This window comes from Nannobrachium achirus (assembly GCF_963921795.1).
Source record: "Nannobrachium achirus genome assembly, chromosome: 22".
Lineage (NCBI taxonomy): Eukaryota > Metazoa > Chordata > Actinopteri > Myctophiformes > Myctophidae > Nannobrachium > Nannobrachium achirus.
The window spans coordinates 33,336,729-33,359,157 of NC_137829.1; the positions used below are offsets into that span (position 1 = coordinate 33,336,729).

The window sequence follows — 22,429 nt, forward strand, 5'->3', positions numbered from 1 at the left end:
TGCCCTGAGGTGGCTCCCACAGTGTCTGGGCAATTCTAGAGATTACCCAGATGAAGAATACTGGAGCACTTGACTGGTCTGCACGTTCTTTATTGCATTGACAAGTCACCCCTGCAATAAAGATTGTGCAGTCTCCAGAAGTGCCCAGATATTGTTCCCCTTGATACAAGTTGTCCATGTTGAGCACCGACGAGCCCTTCTACCAACAGCTGGCTAAAGCGAGCAGACGTCTCCTTCCTTACCTGTTGGCTCCCAGTGTCAGTTTGCTCGACACCAGTTCTGGGTGCCGGCACAGTGCCCAGCCAGCCTCAAGCTTTTCTCTATGACCTTGTCTGTGATCCGTGGCAGGCCCCGTAGAGGTCCACGTTTCTGATGCGGTCCTCCCATGTGACACCAACTGCCATTCGTAGCATTCTTGTCTGGAGGCCATCCAGGGCCCGTTCCTGCTGTTTTGTGAACGTCCATGTCTCTGCCTCGTACAGCTATATTGACTCCACTGTAACCATGAATAGCCGCCTCTTCTGGTCAGTGGAAGCAGTCCATGTACCAAGATATTTATTACCTCTAGCACCATCCCATTGGCAGTGGCAATGGTTTTGTCCTCTGTGTTAAATGCCATGCCATTACAGAAGAAAAAGAGGAAATCATGCTAGAGACACTCACAGGGTTGGAATCGGTTATGATTCTCTCCCTGTCAAAGTTACCTCTTGCATTTCATGTTTGATGTTCATTCAGATGTTGACCAACTTGTCAAGTCAGACTACCTTTACTTTTTTTTTATAGGGGTGCTGGTTGGAATAAACCAAGACGGCAGCCAATGGAATACAATATGATCAGTTTTTTCTACTGCAGCTGATGCTTAAATCAAAACCAAACAGGGCTGTTACTGTGAAATTGGATTATGTGACTGACCACTTATCTTAATGTGCGGAGAGATGCATAGTTGACGGGTAGTTTCTAGTTTCAGTTGCTCTTGTGTTTCAGGCTGGTTGAATATCTTATCTGTCTGCAGGAATGCGGTTGGGCCAATCCGCTGCCACACGCACCTCTCACACAGCGGGCCTCCAGGGTCCATGCTGTCCATATATCTCATTGGCCGTTTGCACATGGCAAACGCTGAATTGGTCATGATAAAGTTTCCACATTCTCGGATGGAGCATTGTGGAGGCTGGCCCTCTTCCATCATGGAGCTGATCATCTCTGGTTTCAGGAAGTACTCCCCAGCCTGAGTGAGAATGTTGCAGACTGTCCTGTTGACAATCAGGGAAGTCCTGGCCCGAGTCACTGCCACATACAACAAGTTCCACTCATCCTCTGGAATCCTATTCCACGAGAAGTCGTTCATTCGCCCAAGGTTGTGTCTGGCACAGGGGACCAAGTCGAAGTCATTAGTGATGATCACAGTGTCAAACTCCAGGCCTTTGGCCTTGTGGACTGTTCCCAGAATGAAGTCTGCTTTATGTATGTCACTCTCAAAACATCTGTTGAGGCGGTTCACCAGTTCGGGGAAGCGGGTGTGATACTTTTCCACGATGGCCAATTTGGCCTCTAGCTCATGGTCCTCAGTCTCTGAGGCATACATCTTCAGGCCAAGAAACCCGCTGGCCTGACAACATATGTGACGGATGTAGCCTTCTCCAATGGGTTTTGTGCCCATCACGTGCCATATATCCAGAATTTGACTCAGTGTAGATTCAATTCCGCCAACAAAGTGAATCTTGCAGCACAGGTTGGCATCCGTGAGCCGCACAGCTTCGCTGAACACACCTACATTACTGCGAGCCAAAATGGCTGTCTTTCCCTGCACAGGCATGACAAAGGGGTCGGTGCTCTCGTCACAAAAGAGACCCGGCTGGTCCCCACCCACTAGAATCTCCTTGACATTCTTGCACACTTGGAGAATGGTGGCGCCTATGTAGGCAATCTCAGCACCAAACCTAAAGCTCTGTGTTAGGTAGTAGAGGTGCGTGTGCTGCACGATGTGCAGTGCGTTGACTGCCCCACGGAAAGAGTAGATCTGCTGGTGGGGATCTCCAACCAGTATCTTCCCACAGTGCTGAGAAAGCAGGATGTCCATGATGACTGGAGTAAAGTCCTGTGCCTCATCTAATAAAATGACATCAAAGTCCAAACATGGCTTCTCGAGTTGCCACAACTTCAGGTAACCGTCATGAGGTATGAAGCACCTCATTTCGTTGGGATCTTTCATTTTGTTCCAGATATCCAGCGCAACCCTCATATAGTCCCTCTTCTTCTCTTGGTCTATGTTTACTATGACTCCCTTGTTGTTTTTGTAGGTTTCGGGGACATGGCTGGAGTTAATGCATTCGTCCGCTGAGGCCATGTAGGCGTTGAGAGTCAAAGTCACAACCTTGGCGTTGGCAAAGCCACCGCGGCCTTTGGGCAGGAACTTGGTAATATACAATGCCTTCAGGTTAGAGCTCCGTTTACCTTTGTACTTTCTGCCCACATCAAGTGCTTGGAATGCCATGGAGTGGATAGTCCTGCAGACAACATGTTTGGGGAAACACGCTGCAGTGGCCACTGACCTGTTGAAGGTCACGTAGAGGAAGCGGCGGTCTTGCCATTTCTCGGCGTACCTCACCAGGGTAGAGGTCTTTCCTGTACCTGCAAAGGCAATGATCTTGACCACGTGGTTGTTGCTGATGTCATGGCTCAGGATCTTATGTTGCTCATCGGTCATGTGAATCTGTGGCCTGCTGTGATTGGTGCGGATTTGATTGGGTGAATTCCTCATCAGGTGAAGCACATGGTAAATATTGTAGTGCAGCCTGTTACTGATCCAAATACCGTTCCTATCCATGGCAAGCAGGAATGTGGCCATCTCATACAAGAACTCTGTTATGGCCCTGTGAGTCATGGCACCCTGAAGATGGGACACCAGTGCCTGCACGTCCTCAACCGTTTCACTCAGCAGCAGAATCAAAGCCATTGCTGCAAAGGTACTAGGAGCACCGTCTTGGATGTTTTTAAATCTGATGGTGAGGCAGGCCTCGGCCTGGGGAAATAGACGATGTTTCCTAACACACTGCCAAACATCTTCAGGCCTCACCCTCTCACCAGGCTCACGTTGAGCCATCAAAATGACAAGTTGACACACACTCTGTTGTTTGTGATTCGTTTCTAGAAGTATGCCACTTTCTTCAAGGATAGTCCTGACAGCGTCAACTGTATCTTTGTCTCCCATCAGATACCGTTCATACCGCTTCTTCAGGGGAGAAAACGTGTGATCCTCCTGGATTACGTTGTGATGATGAGTGGTGTGACGGTGCAGGTCTCTGTCCGCCTCCACTGACAGATCCTTTACACAGCCCTGGGGCTCTTCCATTTGCTGGCTGCTGCCCAGAGCCTCCACCTCATATTCCCATAGTTCCAATTCTTCTCTTTCTATTCGTCTGGTGTTCTCTTGGCTTGAAGTCAAGACACCATCGCCATGGCCATCGTACCATCGCTCACACTCGTCATCATCCCCAAACATATCCGCTGTAATCCCTTCTAGATAGTCATATTTCTCATCCTTCAATGGTGTGGCTAAAATATTGACATCATCGTCGTCTTTATCCCTGCCCACCTTGTTTTGTTCCACTTCTTTTTCTACCTGGCTGACGTTTCCGTGGCTCAAAGTCGGCACACCATTGCCATCGTACCATCGCTCAAACTCGCCGTCGTCACCGAACATTTCCGCTGTCATCCCTTCTAAATAGTCTGTATCGTCACCAAACATTTCCGCTGTCATCCCTTCTAAATAGTCAGTATCGTCACCATACATTTCCGCTGTCATCCCTTCTAAATAGTCAATGTTCTTCTTGTCCTTTAGTGGTATAGCTAACAGTCTGACACCATCATCATCCTCATTGTCCTCCACATTTAGCTCCTTTTTAGGAGTGACCTCTCTTCCAAGTTCTTGTGATTGGGAAGTGGTGCACTGCTGGACAGATTTCTGTGGTCTCGAATTAATTACACTTGTCACAGACAAGTCGATCATACCTCTTTGCTGCTCGTCAGGATCCCCAGGTTTCAACTTCTTTAAGTGTGTCCTGGGATAACATCCTCTCTCAGGCTCATAATTGCAGTTTCTGTGGCAGACATTATTGGTCTCTAAAAGGGCATCGGTGCCGTCTGGACTTCTCCCAAAACTGCCACAATCCTCTGCATTGAGGTGTCTTTTCTTGGCATTTTGTTTAATGTCACTTTCCATCCCTACTTCCCTACTCTCTCAATACCATTAAAACAGATGTCCAAATACTTACTTTATATAGGAAACCCGAAACCCTTCCCATGTTTAACTGGTGTCATCCCTAATACATATGTCATGGATGACTGACATCCCCCTTTGCCCACTTTTCCATTTTATAGTAAGATATTATGTTGTTACGTGAACCTCGACCAATCATGGGGACCTGGCTGGAGATCACCTACTTATAATGTGGTTGGCCGAAATGTCATGTGAAGCTCACAAACCCACCAATCCTCAAGACATATGCCCATTTATACCCGTCTGATTGGCTATGGGCGTAAACACAGACTCACACCGTTTCATACTGTTTTTGACGTCACCCTGTTTCTTCAAGGGGTTTTCCATTGGATTACGTAAACACATGCACACACACTGAGTGACGTCATCACCCAGTTGATGACGTCACTCTGTGTTATTCCCGCTCATTTTACAGTAAGAGATTATGATGTCAAGGTTTTTCCAATTGGATGACGTAAACACAGACAGACATACCGGTAGATTTGTCTATAGGTACATTTTGACCCTACCCCATCTTGTTGAGCGGTGCTAATTGGCTCACTAGCCAAGCTTCGTGGAACGTGTCTGCCCAGAAGCAATCTTGTAAACTGCTTGACCAATCAGTGCCAAGTGTGTACATAGATCCTGCTAGTAGGCCACATCATGTTTTCACATTATTATGCTTTATACTTTTTGAAATATTTGACTTTAATTTTTAAATGGAAGTCAAAGGGGTTGTGATTGTGCTGGAACCTTGCCCAAATTTGGAGTAATACGCCATAGATACATCATAGACAACTGATGTCATAGGCTGGTCACATGAAATCTGAGATCCACACTGGAGACACATCACTGGAAGTTTTCCCTTTGTATCCAGATAATTGTCCTGCTCTTGTCTCAGGTGTGAAGACACCTGAGACAAGCGTTGTCTTTGTCAGACAACGCTTCAAAAGACCTTGAACCACTGTCTCTTTCCATAGAAATGGAGGGACAGAGCCACACCGTAGGAGTTGGAGACGTCAACTCTAACAATCTTCTGCCGGCCAAAGCTGCCGCAATACAGGAACTAACACACCCCATGCCAGAATCAATGCCTTTGTTGGAGAACAGAACAGAGCCGGACGTCATCACAGAACAGAGTTTATCCATGCTGTTTAGCCAAATTAAGACTGACACAGACACAGAAACAGAAACAAGTGTGGACCAGGAGATGGAGGAGAGCTCTGTGGACCAGGGAAACTCCACAGACTCTGCCTCCCTCTCTATCTCTATCGTCAGCCTAGAGCTGTCGGATGTGGACTCAGCCACAGGAAACTCCCTGGTTGTGGATGAGGCCCTGTCAACATCTTGCCCTACAGTGGGGGCAGAGGGAGGGTCTCCCAGTCTGAGAGCGGAGGAGGAGGTCATGGGAGCTACTCCTGCTGCTGATGAGGGTGCTAGTACCACTGTAGCTGCTGCTTTGGAGATGGAGACGAGCGTGCCGGCCTATTACCTGGTGAAGTGGATCACATGGAAAGAGAAAAAAACTCCCATCATCACCCAGAGTAAGAATGGACCCTGTCCTCTACTGGCTATAATGAACACCCTGTTCCTACGATGGAAGGCCGAACTCTCACCTCAGACTGAGGTTGTCACCACTGAAGACCTGATGGCGCACCTTGTATCGAGTGTGTTGTCTGTCACACCCAGAGAGAGTGCAGTAGGAATGGAGCTCAACTTCCAGCAGAACATGAATGATGCGATGGCCGTACTCCCTAAACTCTCTACAGGTCTGGATGTAAACATCGGTTTCTCAGGGGTGTCGGACTTTGAATACACTCCAGAGCTCATTGTGTTTGACCTGCTGGACATTGCATTGTACCACGGCTGGCTGCTCGACCCTCAGAGCCCAGAGATAGTTTCAGCAGTAGGGAAGTTGAGTTACAACCAACTGGTGGAGAAAATCATTGACTGCAAGCATTCAACAGACAGTAACAGAGTTAGAGAAGGTCGGATAGCAGAAACATTTCTGGAGTCCACAGCCACTCAGCTGTCTTACTATGGCCTACGTGAGCTGAACTCCTCAGCCAGAGAGGGAGAGATCTGTGTGTTTTTTAGAAACAACCATGTCAGTACCATGATCAAACATCAGGGCCATTTGTACCTTTTGGTAACGGACCAGGGCTTCCTGCATGAGGAGCACTTGGTTTGGGAGTCTCTCCACAACGTGGAGGGTGGTGGGAACTTCTGTGACTCTGAGTTCAGACTTTGTAATCCTACCCAGAGAGAGTCTGACATGCACACCGAAGACACGCTGCAGCAGCAACAACAGAGACAGATCGATCAAGACTACCTGGTAGCCATGTCCCTTCAGCAGACACAGGGAGTGACCTCTGATCCATTGAGCGACCTGGAGTTAGCAAGACGGCTACAGGAGGAAGAATATCAACAGCAACAGCAACAAAAAGAACAAGAAGAACAAGAAGAAGAAGAAGAAGAAGAAGAAGAGGAAGACCAACCCTAACCCTAACCCTAACCCTAGACCACAAAAGTACCTGCACTCATATTTTTTTCACATTTTATACTTTTGGTGAAATATTTAACTTTGATTTTATAAGTCAAAGGGACTGTGATCGCGTTGAAACCTTGCCCAAATTTGGTGTCATAAGTCATAGACGCATCATAGACGACTGAGGCCATGATGATTGATGTCACAGGCTGATCACACAAAGTCAGACATCCACTCTGGAGCAACATCATCGCCAGTCTTCTATTTGTAGCCAGGTAATCATATTGCTCTTGTCTCGGGCGTGAAGATCTTGTTTATTACATGTTTATTTTTTGTATACTTTTACAGTATCAGTAATAGACTCTAGCATAGTGTTCATAGGCAACTAAGGCCTTACTTCATTTGCAAATATTCATCCAAGAGCTAAGGTGGAGGCAAATCATTTTTCAGCTATAGCTGATTCCAGTACGGAGCCCCAGGGAGTGGCTCTGCTGACCTCAGACAAACAGAAAGACTCTTCACTGTCAGACGGTGGGCCAGAGGGCTGTGACCCACCGTCTGTTGCCATTGCAATGGAGGGGGCGAGCCACAAGTCAGGCGAACTGTCAGGTGTAGGTGTTGGATACTCTGACTCCCACATTCCTCTGACTGACAAAGCTGCCACAACACAGGAAGCAACACAACCCATGCCAGAAGCAATGCTGTTGTCAGAGTATGGAACAATTCCAGTCACCACCACAGAAGACAGTTTGTGTGTTCGGCTGAGTCAGATGAAAACTGACACAGACGCAGAAACAGGTGTGGACCATGAGATGGAGAATTCCATGAAGCAGGGTCCCACCCCGGACTCTGCCTCCCTCTCTATCGCCAGCCTGGAGCTGTCAGATGTGAACTCAGGCACAGAAAACTCCCTGGTTGTGGATGAGGCCCTGTCAACGTCTTGCCCTACGGTGGGGGCAGAGGGAAGTTCTCCTAGTATGAGAGCGGAGGAGGAGGTTATGGTAGCTACTGCTGCTGCTGATTGGGGTGCTACCACCACTGTGGCTGCTGCTGGTGCTGCTTTGGAGAACGAGCCGTGCATGCCGCCGGCCAATTACCTGGTGAAGTGGATCACATGGAAAGAGAAAAAAACTCCCATCATCACCCAGAGTAAGAATGGACCCTGTCCTCTACTGGCTATAATGAACACCCTGTTCCTACGATGGAAGGCCGAACTCCCACCTCAGACTGAAGTCGTCACCACTGAAGACCTGATGGCTCACCTGGGAGAGAGTGTGTTGTCTGTCACACCCAGAGAGAGTGCAGAAGGAATGGAGCTCAACTTCCAGCAGAACATGAATGATGCGGTGGCCGTACTTCCTAAACTCTCTACAGGTCTGGATGTAAACATCGGTTTCTCAGGGGTGTCGGACTTTGAATACACTCCAGAGCTCATTGTGTTTGACCTGCTGGACATCGCATTGTACCACGGCTGGCTGCTCGACCCTCAGAGCCCAGAGATGGTTTCAGCAGTAGGGAAGTTGAGTTACAACCAACTGGTGGAGAAAATCATTGACTGCAAGCATTCTACAGACAGTATCAGAGCTAGAGAAGGTCTGATAGCAGAACGGTTTCTGGAGTCCACAGCCACTCAGCTGTCGTACCACGGTCTATGGGAGCTGAACTCCTCGGCCAGAGAGGGAGAGATCTGTGTGTTCTTCAGAAACAACCACTTCAGTACCATGATCAAACATCAGGGACATTTGTACCTGTTGGTAACGGACCAGGGCTTCCTGCACGAGGAGCACTTGGTTTGGGAGTCTCTCCACAACGTGGAGGGTGATGGGAACTTCTGTGACTCTGAGTTCAGACTGTGTAATCCTACCCAGAGAGAGTCTGACACGCACACCAAACACGAAACTAATCAACAACAAAGACAGATCAATCAAGACTACCTGGTAGCCATGTCCCTTCAGCAGACACAAGGAGTGACCTCTGCAGACAAAAGGAGCGACCTGGAGTTAGCAAGACAGCTACAGGAACAACATCAGGGACCCAGAAGACGACGAAAGAAAGACTCTAAGAGTGTGTTCTCTTGTGTTATAGTATAACGTCTCTACCTTCTGTCTGCAACGCATGCACACGCACGCGCACGCATGTATGATTGTACGCACGCACACACACACAAAAAGCATCTTCCAGCCAAGCCACTCAATGGCAAACTTCCTGTATTAATCTAGATAGACACTACTGCCAAAGTGCTTCCTGTAACAACAGACAGACAGACAAACAACCCAGAATAAGACAAACAACCCAGGCAGGTCTCGACCAAGCACAGCAGGGACTGGTAGATTATCAGCCATACAGTACAAACATTTAGAGGACATTGATGTACATGCACATGTGCTGTTGGATTTTGTATTTTCATCTCCCTGTGCACAGCAAACAGGTACTCCCTGTGTGATAATTGATAATATTTGTCTGTACAAAATGTCTGTACTAAGGTCTGGTCAATGCTGGAATCAATGAGCACCTTTAGGTGCAAGGTTTCTGGTGGGACTTTGTAAATTGTGTTTTGATTACAATGTGTCCTAATAAACAAAATGCATTTTCAGAGAAATACAAAAAAATACAAAATGTAACAGTATAAAACTTAAGCTGGTAAATGGGTACTCTGACAACCCACCTGAACATGTATTTTCTGTTAATTACAGACCTGGAGAGACAGGGATGATTACTATGACGATATAGAGCTTTTTTAACCTTTTAACAAAAACACTTTTTGTTTTAACCATAACATATCATCCTACCTTTTTAATATCAATTGAAGTCATTTCTGCACAACTGTCAACTTTAACTTCAGTTTCCACATGGCACCAAACATATTTGAGACCACTTGGATGAGTTGTGGGGGCACAGAGACAGGAGGCTTTGAGGAAATATTAGTTGGGTGGCTCTCCCACATGTTAGCTTACCCACTTGTGTTTGACCTTTGGTGTTACTGAGTGTCTGGCTTATGGATGTCTCCTTGCAGCCACAAACTTGTCAGTTACTGTAGATAGGTGGCCTCAGCAGCCTTTTATTTATACCTGTAACTCAGGAGAAAGCATGCTCAAGTATTGCTCGAAGTTTGCGATTTCCCCAATTTCCTGGACTGTTTTACTTTATTGGGGATTAAAAAGGAGATTCAACTAACAGACTTTATTATAAATAAATACTAGGCATTATTAACCACATACCGTAAATACTAGGCATTATTTACCCATCTTCTTCCGGGAACAAGCAGCCAGGTAGCTCAAAACAAAGACAAATTAATTCATATAATTTAAACCAATAACTACATAATAATTACACAATGTAAACAACATGTGCATAGTTACTCATAATAAACAATTATAAACAAAACAAACTGGTTGTGTGTATTTTAAGTCAGTGAGTGGTGAGTGTGTGTAGTGTATTCTTAGCTTAATAATTGTGTGTGTGTGTGTGTGTGTGTGTGTGTGTGTGTGTGTGTGTGTGTGTGTGTGTGTGTGTGTGTGTGTGTGTGTGTGTGTGTGTGTGTGTGTGTGGGCACGGCTATCACACCAGCTCTCTGAATATGTTGTAATGTTATGCTGCTCTATGTGCTGAGCACCATACAGAGCACTTTTATCCAGCTGTGACTGTGACCTTTCCAAATAATATTTGGAGAAATCCTTTAGCATAATCTGCCATCTCTGCACTGAAGCACCGAAGCAATGAGGCAATAATTACTGGAATCTACAGTATATCAGACGAAATGTCAGCGGTCTTAAGATTGGGAAGCCAGTTGACAATTGGACAACAAACGTTACAATTGCGTAAAGTCAGAAGCAGTGCTGTGCTAGCTTCCACTTCTATACTCAGTAAAGTACCTCAAAAGCACGCTCAAGCTTTAAACTTAAAGGACAACTCTGCCCTAATTAAAATCTAGGCTAATTTTCCTACTTATATTGATCCAAAATTACTGTCCAATTACTGTCCATCCATACTGTTAGGCAGAAATGCCCCTGTTGTCCAGTCTCAGCAGAACCCAGCAGCCCTCATAGCATAGAGTGGAGTCTATAAGCCTATCGCTTATACACTATTTGTTGTGGTCAAACGTGATTTTGTTTTTCATGAATGTGTTAGTTGTCATTACAAACACATCCATGCCTTGGTTGTCCCACAAAAGCCACCACAGTCTCATAAATCATGTTTTGGGGTGAGTGTTCGGCCCAACTGCCAAATGTGACTGTACTGGTCAATTACAGCGTGTCTTTTTCGGGACTTGGAAAAACACATAAGAGCATAACATCTGTTTAGCTGAGTGTGGCGGCTCGTGTGGGACAATGATAGCAGCGATGCTTGTGTAATGACAACTAATAAGAGATTGATCAGAGAAAAAAACACACTTTTTAACGCAACAAATAGTGTAAATCAATAGGCTTATAGGTTCTACTCTATGCTATGAGAGCTGCTGGGTTCTGCTGGGGAGACTGGACAACAGGGGCATTTCTGCCTAATAGACCCCATGGCATGGACGGTAATTTGGGATCAATATAAGTAGGAAAATGAGCCTAGATGTTATTTAGGGCGGAGTTGTCCTTTAAGCATGATTTACTTAGTCGTAAGATGGTGTCCATCCATCTTCAACCGCTTATCCGGAATCGGGTGGCGTAAGATGGTGTCCTGTACTGAAAATAGCTGATCTACAAGATCACAATGCTTGATTTAAATCATCTATTTATTGAGTATGATGGAGTATGTATTATGGGCATTATGCTTAGCCACCATAACCTTCTTGTATTTGTTTAATTGCACTTTCTCTTTGGTTACAGAATGATTACATAAGATGCTGCAAGGTTTGTATGGATTTTGTAAAGCAATTAGAAGAGCCCTTGAAAGTCCAAATCATTATAAGATAATGTCCTAAAAAAGAAAAGGGAATGAAAAAATATAGTATATCAATGAAGAAAGAAGCAAAAAAAAAAAGCAACATACCATTGAACATTTTTCTTTGTTTTGGACGAAGCAAATGCAGATAGGTCATGGCAATTATATGATCTCTTATACAACTAAGATGAGAGGGCATGAGGAAATAGTGAAGTCAAATAAAATTGAGCCCATTCACAATTTGGTATTGGTCCACATAAGCTGTGCAAACGTTGATTGATTGAAGGTAAAGACATGGCAGTACAATTCAGATTCACAGACAGTCTACAAATAGGATTTAAACCCAAGAATGGCTTTATTACATTGGGGTCCTTTGAACTGAATTAATTGAAACTAACAACTGCTTTGGTCATTTCTGTCATTACTGCCCCATAGAGTTTTGTTTCACCACTGAAGTAATAATAGAACTAATTCATGACTGTTGGGTGAAAACTGCTGCAAAAATCTGCGATGTTGTTTTGACAGCCAACCTCATAAAACCTTCCCTTTAAACCATGGGCAACTGGTGGCCCAGGGGCCACATGCGGCCCTCACCTTCACTTAATGCGGCCCGCAAGTTAATATCTGAATACTGAGATATTATTGTTCAGCTGATACAATTCCAAACATGCAAACATGTCTGTATCATAGACTGTAGAAAAATATGGACGAAGCGACGCCATTGGTTTCTATGCAGCGCAAATGGCCCTTTTCCACCCCTTGAAATGGGTGTCGCCATCATAGAAATAAATAGAATTGTAAAAGCACCAGAGATGCTATTGGCTGCCAACGGTCACGTGCAACGCAAGGATACTCGGGAGAATGTGTTGAGCTCTGCCGAAAATATCGCAGACGAAGAAGAAAACGTGGACCGCCCACAAGCCAGCCAGCGAAAAACAAATCCATTATGGCTGACACAGACGGACCGCAGTGACAGTAAATGTCCGAAAAACTTTTTCATTTTACCACGGAGATTTGTGCACCGAACGTTTGGACTGCAGCCGCTGCTAACCTAACCGGGCCGTCTAGGACTCTGTACCACGCATTGGAAGCCTTGTTGAGGACTCTACTTTTGAAAGTGCCCGTGCAGTTCCGCAGGGTCTTATAATAATCCAGTTGTCCACTAGACTTGTCACAAAGCAAAGAGGCATTCGTCTTTGAGAAATATGCATGTGTTTATTCATATTTATTAACAGGGATTTGTGATGTTTATAGGACTGAAGTTGCACTAATAGTTTTCATTCACACCTCTTAACAAAAGCTGTCGACAATGTCAATGTGACACCTATGTTAACAATGCGATTAATGTAGGAATGGATGCAATATGCATATGAATTGTCCATTGTGACTACAGTCTATGATTGTGACATGCTAAGTAGGCTACAGTAGCGAGAAGCTGGATTAATGAATTGATTTGTGAACTAATTATTGAGCTGACATTATGCAGTATCGTGGGTTAATTATTCCTTCAGTCAATTTCATTCTGGTTTATATTTTGGAAATAAAATGTGAGATCAACCAATGCCTATTTGTGTGCGTTCCTATGCTAATTTGTGTGAAATTTGTATGTGTGAATTTAAGTGCTAACTTTGTGCAGACTGTTCTATTAACAATTATACTGTAGCCTCTGTCGTTTTCAAATGTTTTAATTAATACCATTTGGCGAGGCGCTAAATGTTGAGTGTTTCTTTTGTTTAGTTTTATATTCTATTATAGGCTATACCACTTTATATACGAGTGGTTACTTGGGGGAAATACATTATTATACTAGCCGTTGTGAACACATAGTGGCCCTCTCCATCATCAAAGTTGCCCACCCCTGCTTTAAACCATTAAAATCATATTCAGCTTACGGCCCCCAAAAGGACTGTGGTGACCGCGGTCACGACAAGTCCACAATCTCTGACTACAAATACATAATGACTTCAGGACGTTGTGTAACACTATCCAATGCTCTCAAACATAGCATTACCCTCCCTCTCTCATTAGCATGGTTTAGGCTAAGTTCTACTGCAAAAGTGGTTTCAAGGGTTATTTTGTTTTCTGATTCCTGTGCTTCTGACTCGGGAGTTGAAAACAATTCTTATTGTCCCCTATCATCTCCCTGTGTAAATACAACATTTGCAATAATGTTCATAATATACTTTGCTTGTACGTTACTGTTGCAGGGGGATTGAAGCAATTGGAACTCTCCCAAAGGGCAGGATGGCTCTGTTCCAGTGGCAGAGAGTGTTTCAGTGTCTATCTAATATAGACTATCACATTAAACTGTAATGTACACAGAGCTATTTTAACAAGCGCAGTGACCATGGATGTCTGCGAGCTGAAATATCTGAACCGCTGTGTATAAAATGAGATTCTGCATGACTGGACTCCGCCATCAAAGTCACCCCCGAGTGACTCCGAGGTCCATCTACACACAAATGGCCACAAATCCGCTTATCAAATGGCAATTCTGCCTTCGTTTTCTGGTCCTTGGTTGCCATTGCTCTGTACCACTGTGACACATCTTGCTTATTATCTAAGGCCCGTCCTGTAAAACTAATGAAATGATATTTTATTATAATTTTATTTATAATTTTATAATAATAAATTAATACCTCAGTAGTGAAACAAAACAATATGGGGCAGTAAAAAATAACTATAGTCACTATAACCAAATAAATATCCAAGAGACGTCAACCTTCGGTCTTGGCCATAGTATTCAGAATTCCATCTGTTGCAGGCTATATTAGGCTAGGCTATAAGGGAAAGCGTAACTGCACACTATTGTTTCCTTATTGATCAAACAGGCTGTCAGTGATGTTGGTTGTAATTACATTGTACATTTGAGCCTTACAATATGGTAACCATGGTAACGTGGAACCTGTGAGGTCGGATCTGCATGGAAATGGTGCGCGCACAATGTGTGTTCATGCGCATGTGTGTGAGTGTGTATTAGAATATTTGTGAGGGAGGGTCAAGGATTAGGCTTAGACGTTTAGAGAGTAGGTTTAGGGGTTGCGGTTGGAGATACCCCTGATTTATTCTTAGTTAGAAAATAGCCAATGTAAGATTATGGTTCATTTTCGATTCATACGATCGCCTTCCTCAAAGGTTGACGTCCTCACAAGAATGTAGAAACACTTTTGTCTCTGGTCCCTTCTGGAAGTCAAACAAACAACAAATTCTAACTAACATCCGCAAGAGAGCATAATATACACAGTACAATCCCCAAGGTTAATTCATCCATTTGAAATTTCTCAAGAACGTTTTTCAATGCACGAAAAAAAAAAGCTTTTGAAGGCATTAACCGTCCATTTGGTTACATTTGGCTACAATTTCTAAACAATCACACGCGATGTTCACATCGGTGTCTCTGCTGTGATCTTCAGCTAGTTTATCTACTGTGGAATGCTTGCTGAAGGATGAACCCCCTTTCCTTTATAGCGCCACCTGTGGCTGAAAAGGTTCTACTTGCACGCAAGATGTCTCTATATAGGGACTCGCCTCCCCCACGGGTGAGCTAGAGGCTTGTGCATCTAATGTCAGGCCCAAGGGGTTGACTGCCATGAAACTTGCCGAGTTCATTCATGCTCCCTGGAGCATGAACCCTGACCCTATGAGTGACACCATGATGACAGGTTCTCAGGCCAATGTGGGAATGCCATGAAACAGCAATCTCATACAAGATATACTGTAATCTAGAACCTGGTGTGGCCTTTACTACGAATATGGTTCTTGTTTCTGACTAAGTGTTCAGAGAGTTCACAGCAGAGTCATCATGCATGTTGAACTTGTAACGGCTAACGGGAAGTCATTATGATGATGGTGAAAAATTAAAAAGCTGGACTGCAGTGGTTCTCAATGTTTTACTTAAGTAAAAGTATCAATACTGCAGTGTAGAAATAATCTGTTAGGCAGAAGCCACACCAAAGTACCTATGAGGGTGGATTCCCCATTCTGCCAATGCATTTCAATGGGAAGGGGGCGGTTTCATGCCAGTAGAGGATATCTGCGTGCCACGCCGACCTTGCGTTTATGCTGGGGCAGATACATTCTCAGTTTTTTCCCCCTCTGTCCAATCGGGTGAGACGATGGTGGAATGGCGAGGGTTCTGGAAGTGACTGACAGGCGCAGCGCTGTCTTTGGGACAGACTGCGCTCTCTGCGTTTTATTCAGCCGCGCACCAAAAGAGTTTATCCGCTGGCGACCATACTTTGGTCTGGGTGCAGCCTTACAAGTAAAAGTCCGGAATTCAAAATGTACTTGAGTAAAAGTACAAAAGTATTGGCATCAAAATGTACTTAAAGTATCAAAAGTAAAAGTAGGGCCTACTCATTATGCAGAAATGTCCCTTTTCGAAAGTTTTCCAATGAATAAAATGTATTAAAATCATTTGAAAATAGCAGATCTACAAGCTTGAGTTGCAACTTTTTTTTTGATTGTATTTCGTAGATCGGTTATTTTCAAATGGCTGAAATGTATAGGGCGTAAGTGATTTGTAATTATAATCAAAATCTACAATGTAACTAATAACTAGTGGACCCTGATGAAGGTCATAGGCCTAAAACGTGTTGGTCATCTGCATTTTTTTTACATTTCCCTTGCTATGAAGTAAAATAAAATACTGAACAGAGCTGCCTTTTTAAGTTCTCCACATCATCTGTGCACTTTCCTGGATACCCTTTTAACGGAAGTGAACTTGAACTTTTTTGTCTATCAATCAATGGAGTAAAAGTACAATATTTGCCACTGAGATGTAGTGGAGTGGAAGTAAAAATACTCAAAATTGGAATGCCATTTGAAAGCCTAAAAGATGCAATTAAGACTCATGGGACAACGGGAAGCTGAATGACGAACCATTACATTGGTTTAATTCAGCTTGCTTAAAGGTTCCTGTTCTCTTCATGATGGTTGTGTGGCCCCAGTGTCCAGACCACGGTGTTCAACACACATTCTTTGGTCGGGGTGTTGCACTTGCCATCATTTCACAGCTATGCACAGGGAACTGCTTATGAAACTCAAAACAGCCTGCTGCAGGAAAAATAAGCTGTTGAAAAGGGCAGTTCGAGGATCTGTGAGAAAAAAAAGGGGAACGTTTCTTTACTTGGTTTGCGAAAGCTTCCGCTCCCTAACTGCCGAGGATATGATGCATGATCGGTGTAACAAAAAGAATTCGTCCAAGAGTCAAATCAGGGAATAGTATCCAGAGGGGATAATGTTGTATTGATGAGGATTGAGGATGTCAGGGTGAGATCAGTGCTTAACTGGTGAATTATGTCTTACCTGCAAGGACCACAGTGCCAGCCAGTAGATGCCGCTGGCCAATGGGATTTGGCCCATTGGCCTGCATCACTATATGCGTCATCGCTGTGATAACAGCAAGACATTACCTTAAAAGAAAAGCTTATACATAATCATTAAAAAAGGTTTGTATGGACCTCTACACCTGCCTCCACTCACTGGACCCTATTTCTACTACTCTTGCTTTCAAGCTTGTTGTCCTCCTCCACCCCAACCTCCTCCTTCGCTCTCGATTCTCGCTCTTCTTCCCTCTGTCTCTGTTTCTCTAGGAATTCAGGGGAGCAGTGACGGAGCAGAGACGACTGGACGCCCCTCCTTGAGACTACACCCCCACCCTGAGTCTCGCCCTATCCCCCACATTCATCTCATTAGGTTTTTGTTAAACCTAAGTAGAGGTGTGGTCTCTTACTAGTGAAGTGCACATAAAAAGAAAAAAAAGGGTTAACTCAAAAGTTAAATTAACACTGTGTATTTTGCTGTGTTGGTCCCAGCAGAAAAAAAGTACACCACCGAATGAAAAGCCCTTTTGGATTTTTGTTTTTGGGCTTTTATGTCTTTATTGGATAGGACAGTAGACAGGAAATGGGGGTGGGGGGGGTGACAAAGGTCGTCCGGATCGGGAATCAAACCGGCGACGCCGTCAGGCATTAGTGCCTATGTGGTATGCGCCTGGACCAGTAGGCCGGCGGGCGTCCAACCCTTTTTGGAACTCTTAAATGTTTTTGGTGTGGCGTTCAGCCTTCATTAGGTGAAACTAGGCAATGTGGGCCACATTAGTAAGCATTATATCCATTGTGTGCTAGTTCCTCCTGGAGGGTGCCAACAGATTGCCTCATTAAACCAGTAATCATCACACCACGCACATCACAAAGAGACTGGCGTTCACACAACTGACACTCATCCTGGAGGAACACTGGGCGAGGATGATTTCAAATAACCAAGCATGTCTGACATTTGCTTAGTTTCTGTCATTACAGTTCTAATAGCTTGTAGATCGGCTATTTTCGGTGCACAGCGCTGTGCGACGAACTATAAATCAGGCTATTGCCAAATACAGGTTGCAGCAAATGTTGGATAATGAAATTGCAGGATAAGCAATAATAAATACAAGTATATCTCCTCTAAACACTTATTCCGTGCGTGTATGTGTAACAAGTGAATTACTGTAGAACAGCTCTCTATAGCAGCTCTCTTCAGAAAATAGCTGAACAAACGTTATCGTGGAGAAGATTGTGTAAAATACGGAACACACTCTTGCCGAACATTGATGTAATAAAAATGCACTTTGAGTGAAGAGAAAACAATGCAGTGGGTGAGCATGATACATGCAGAAATTGATTTCGGCACATTTCACCGCTGACATGCCCTGCCTCTGATGGCTAATCTCATCTCATTCTGAACACAAAACAGGAGAGGCAGAAAAACTGAAATAAACACAAAGATCTGGGCGTCAACAATCAACAACTGCCTGTCACTCACGCCGCAGGTGGATGCAGCTGTCACACGTCGCCTCCCTTGACGTGGGCCCTGAGTGCTAATTCATTTTGGTTGTCTTATAGCGAGGCGAGGGCCACGCTCTGGCCCCGTGGGGAATGGTCCATACCTCCAGCCTTCGTGAGCTGCTAAGGGGAGGCCACTGCGACAGCTGTGGCGGTGTGTCGCCAGTCGGCACGACCGATCTCATTTCCTTGCCTCACTTAAGGGACTAACGGGGGCAATTCCCCTGTTTTTTCCCCTTGCATTCTACCCCTTCTGTTCCCCAGATGAGGCTGTGTCGGCCTCACCTGGGTTTAACAGGGCATGTTACCAACAGATGGAGAGGAGGAGAGTGAGAGCGATGGATGGAGACAGAGAGGTAATGAGAGAGCCAAACCAGCAGAGAGCGAAGAGAGAGAGAGAGAGAGAGAGAGAGAGAGAGAGAGAGAGAGAGAGAGAGAGAGAGAGAGAGAGAGAGAGAGAGAATAAAAAATAAAAATGCTTGCCAGAGCTTTAGAGAGAATGTCAAAGTGAGAGAGCCTGTGAGACAATGATGGAGCAGCCAGGAGCAAAAAAAATAAAACAGTAGACTGCAAATCAAAATCAAAGTCGGCTGTTAGCATATCAGGGAAGATGTGCAGGAATGCGAAGCGGGGCTTTAATGGATCTTGCCCATCCACCAATCAAGTGTGTCCCTAGCGGAACAACCCACCAGCATAATAAACCTGCTCTCCTGAGGCGGACCGACACTTTGAGCCAAAGCAAGGCGTTGCAGGGCAGGCCAACAAGCTCCTGCTGTTGAATATGGAGCTTTGAAGGCTTTCAGTGCCGGCCAGCCATGGGGCCCCTCTCCAGAGCAATTGTTCTCAGCCTGTTTATGCAGGCAAACAACGCATTAGGTTTAGCGTTTAAAGGTTCATCTACAATCCTTATTTATTTTACAGTAGTTTATTTTTTACAGTAGTCAATTCTTTTTGGCCCCTTTTCTCCCCAAGGCAAATTTCGTCCAGAAAGGCATCCTTGCCTCTAAAGTCTTTATTTTGTCCCCCAAGAGATGTTCCAGGTGGTCTTTTTTTCAAAAGATGGAATATATTACATTTTGCGTCCATTTGTCCTACCTGACCAGGGCTTCAGACAGAAGCGATCGGATAAATTGTTAATATGCGCCCCCACCAGAAGGATGCTGCCTCCGAGCCACCCATTTAGACTGGGAACGCATTATTATGCTTTATTTTGTGCGTTGAGTATTGAAAAATAGCTCACAGCGCGGCACCGAGTGCTGTGCTGCGAGCTTGTAGTTCTGCTATTTTTGAAAAATCTTGAAAATGTGTGCAAGTCTTTGAATATTGAATAGTTGGTCTTCCGTGCAATATGCAGCATCAGACTGAGCAGAGACAATGGGCCAACCGCCACCATTGTTCATGTCTAGTGCTTTCACAATGTTACAGACATGATACAGACGGTGCATTGGCCACTGGATTGGATGTCAACATAGCCTTGGCAGGGACTCAACTCCATAACTCACTGCAAAAAATAAGTAATAATGTAAATACTTAGCTGACACTAAAAGGTTTACGGTTTCATAGCTGATGTGTAAGATAAGGTGTTGTATGAAAACACAGACCATAACTAGGCCTACATGTCTGGCATTTGTAACAAAACAAAATAGCCTTCAAGAGACAATAAGGTGCCTGCACACCCTGGTAGCCAAAGTGCAATTTCTTTTCATTCTGGACGCAGAGAAATGAAAACCAAAGTATTGGCCTTCTTCAGGGTATATGTTTTATTTTTTTAACAAACCAAGCAGATTGAAAATAGTTTGAGATTCACTGAGTCGTGATGATATTACAGTAGTTGTGCTTTTCTGCTACAATAAACATGCATGGGGCATACATAGGGCATACATATTTAGGAGGCGCAGCTTGCCCCTGTCAATATGTCAGCTGCTTTGACATGAAGGACGACTTGGAAAGTACCCTGCAAGTCCTGGACCAATCTAGCCTCTTCACAGGAGTAAAACTTTATTTTGTAGCCTAGCTGTATGAAAAATTGTTTTTTTGCATTTTGAAAAAATGAGATTAAGTGATAAGGGTGATGTACGAGCAATTAAACGTGCAGCCAAGCTGCATACAGACATTGTTTCCCTGCAATTAGCAAGCACTGCAACAAGCTACAGCTGTGCAGGGCACAAAGGTTTTAATTATGGTCTTGAGCAGTCACAGGGTAGGTGGTCAATACAATCACTTTCCCTGCTGAGCTGAGCTGAGCTGAGCTGAGCTGAGCTGAGCCACTTGTTATTTAAAATCACACCCGGTGTGAAGTGAGCGGTGCCTTTGAGTAGATCCTTTCACTAAGCTATTATGAATTCTTGTGTTGTTCATTAATTTCAAGGCTGCTTAACTCTTTTAGTGCGCTGCATTGCGCCGCCTAATCCAATACATTCTCACATCTTTGAAGACCATGGAAGCGAAAACGTTTTTTTGCCGCTAAATCGCCGCAAATCGGGCCTCTAAAGGCTTCTAAAAAAAGCCTATAGCCATCTGTTAGCGCTCTTCATCCGGGTCATGTTCATTCCACTGGTCAACGTGAAATGAAAATCCACTGCTGCGTGGGTACCCGTATGTTACAGCGGTGGGCTATGGGGAATGTCTGGCACTTTGGCGGCCTCTTGTGGCCCTTGGCAGTTAACAAGTTTAACAGCGCCACTTGGTCACCCTGCGGTATTGCAGCTATTGAGACCATCCTCATACATAAAGACATACAGTACACACTCGGCCAAATGGTGGAGCGCTTGTCACCACTCAAAAACCTGTAATAGACCTGTAAAAGTTTGCCCTAAGGGTGGTGCAAGAGTTTACGGGAAAATCAGTAGGGAAGTCATCTAAGTAGCATGAGAAGTATAAATGACATTGAATGGCAATTCATTAGTTTAACCCTGCAAGGCCCAGCGTTGCTTTTTGGCAACGTTTTTTAAATCATTTTTTTAAAAAAATTATAATTAGTTTTCCTGTTCTTTTTTCACATTAACGTCACCATTAAATCCTATTGTTTAGTATTACAATGCCATTGGCCACGATATTTGCATATAAATACCCCCCACAGAGAATGCCATTCACACCTCCCAGAGAAGTTGAAATTCCAGCGTCTGGACGAACAACATCTCACTTTTTAACTGAAGCTATTCCTCACTAAAACATAAGTAAAATGCCTGTAATATTGTTTTTCGTGATCATTAGAATGTCTAGAACATGTACATATGTTATTATTGTGAAAAATATCCCCAAAATGCAAATTAGAGCATGATTTATGATTTATGGCTATAAAACCTTACAAAAAAATTATACATTTTTTAACATTACATTTCCTGTGATTAGGACTCCTTCAACAGCATCTGATTTTTTTTTTCTTTTTTCTTTTTGGCCAGTAGAAATTAATTCGGGCCTTGCAGGGTTAAGAGATGTCTCGTATGGGTTTAAAATGTGTGCACGTGGAAATTGGTGGCACGTAGAGGAACGTTCATGGGGTCACCTAAGTAATTAGGGAAACATGGACAGACCAACCGATATAACAACCCTCACAGAGAACACTACCCCATCCAGATTAGTGGATCTTTTTGCAACTTAATATGCTTGACTGTTCCTACTGTACCTAAACTATTATAAGGTACTGTGGTGTTGTTTATATAAGGTACTGGCAGCTACTGATAAATGCTGATGGTGTATATAATATGCTAAGCTTATTATGTAAATTGTACATGCTGCTCCATTTTTTATTATCCTATTAATATGTTTTCTCTTTTTCTCTATTTCTCTTTCTTTGTTCCCCTTTACTATTGTTATCATTATTATCCATGCTGCTACATTGTCTGTAGGAAGCCAAACTAAAATAAGTTTTACTGTGCACAAGATGTAACAAACCTTGAACCCTTAATCCTTGGAGCCCTTAGAACATTATGGCAAAGCAAAGGGAATGTTATGTTGCCATATTCTGCTGCAAGTAACTATAGACTGTCT

The 22,429-nt window shown here is 44.1% G+C and overlaps 3 protein-coding genes across 3 annotated transcripts; 2 read left to right on the forward strand and 1 right to left on the reverse strand.

The window, feature by feature from the left end:
* Positions 1-258: 258 nt before the first annotated feature.
* Positions 259-3,700, reverse strand: LOC308307584 (F-box DNA helicase 1-like; the record flags this gene model as incomplete). The annotated part of the gene is made up of 2 exons (XM_080752852.1): positions 259-521; positions 913-3,700. 2 exons carry the CDS (start codon positions 3,698-3,700, stop codon positions 259-261), a joined length of 3,051 nt encoding a protein of 1,016 aa, XP_080608978.1.
* A 1,537-nt stretch (positions 3,701-5,237) lies between these two features.
* LOC308307585 (ubiquitin carboxyl-terminal hydrolase MINDY-1-like) lies at positions 5,238-6,758 on the forward strand (the record flags this gene model as incomplete). The annotated part of the gene is made up of 1 exon (XM_080752853.1): positions 5,238-6,758. The coding sequence occupies one exon, from the start codon at positions 5,238-5,240 to the stop codon at positions 6,756-6,758; it is 1,521 nt and encodes a 506-aa protein (XP_080608979.1).
* A 1,061-nt stretch (positions 6,759-7,819) lies between these two features.
* On the forward strand, positions 7,820-8,833 carry LOC308307586 (ubiquitin carboxyl-terminal hydrolase MINDY-1-like; the record flags this gene model as incomplete). The annotated part of the gene is made up of 1 exon (XM_080752854.1): positions 7,820-8,833. The coding sequence occupies exon 1, from the start codon at positions 7,823-7,825 to the stop codon at positions 8,831-8,833; it is 1,011 nt and encodes a 336-aa protein (XP_080608980.1). The 5' UTR covers positions 7,820-7,822.
* Between the last annotated feature and the right edge of the window lie 13,596 nt (positions 8,834-22,429).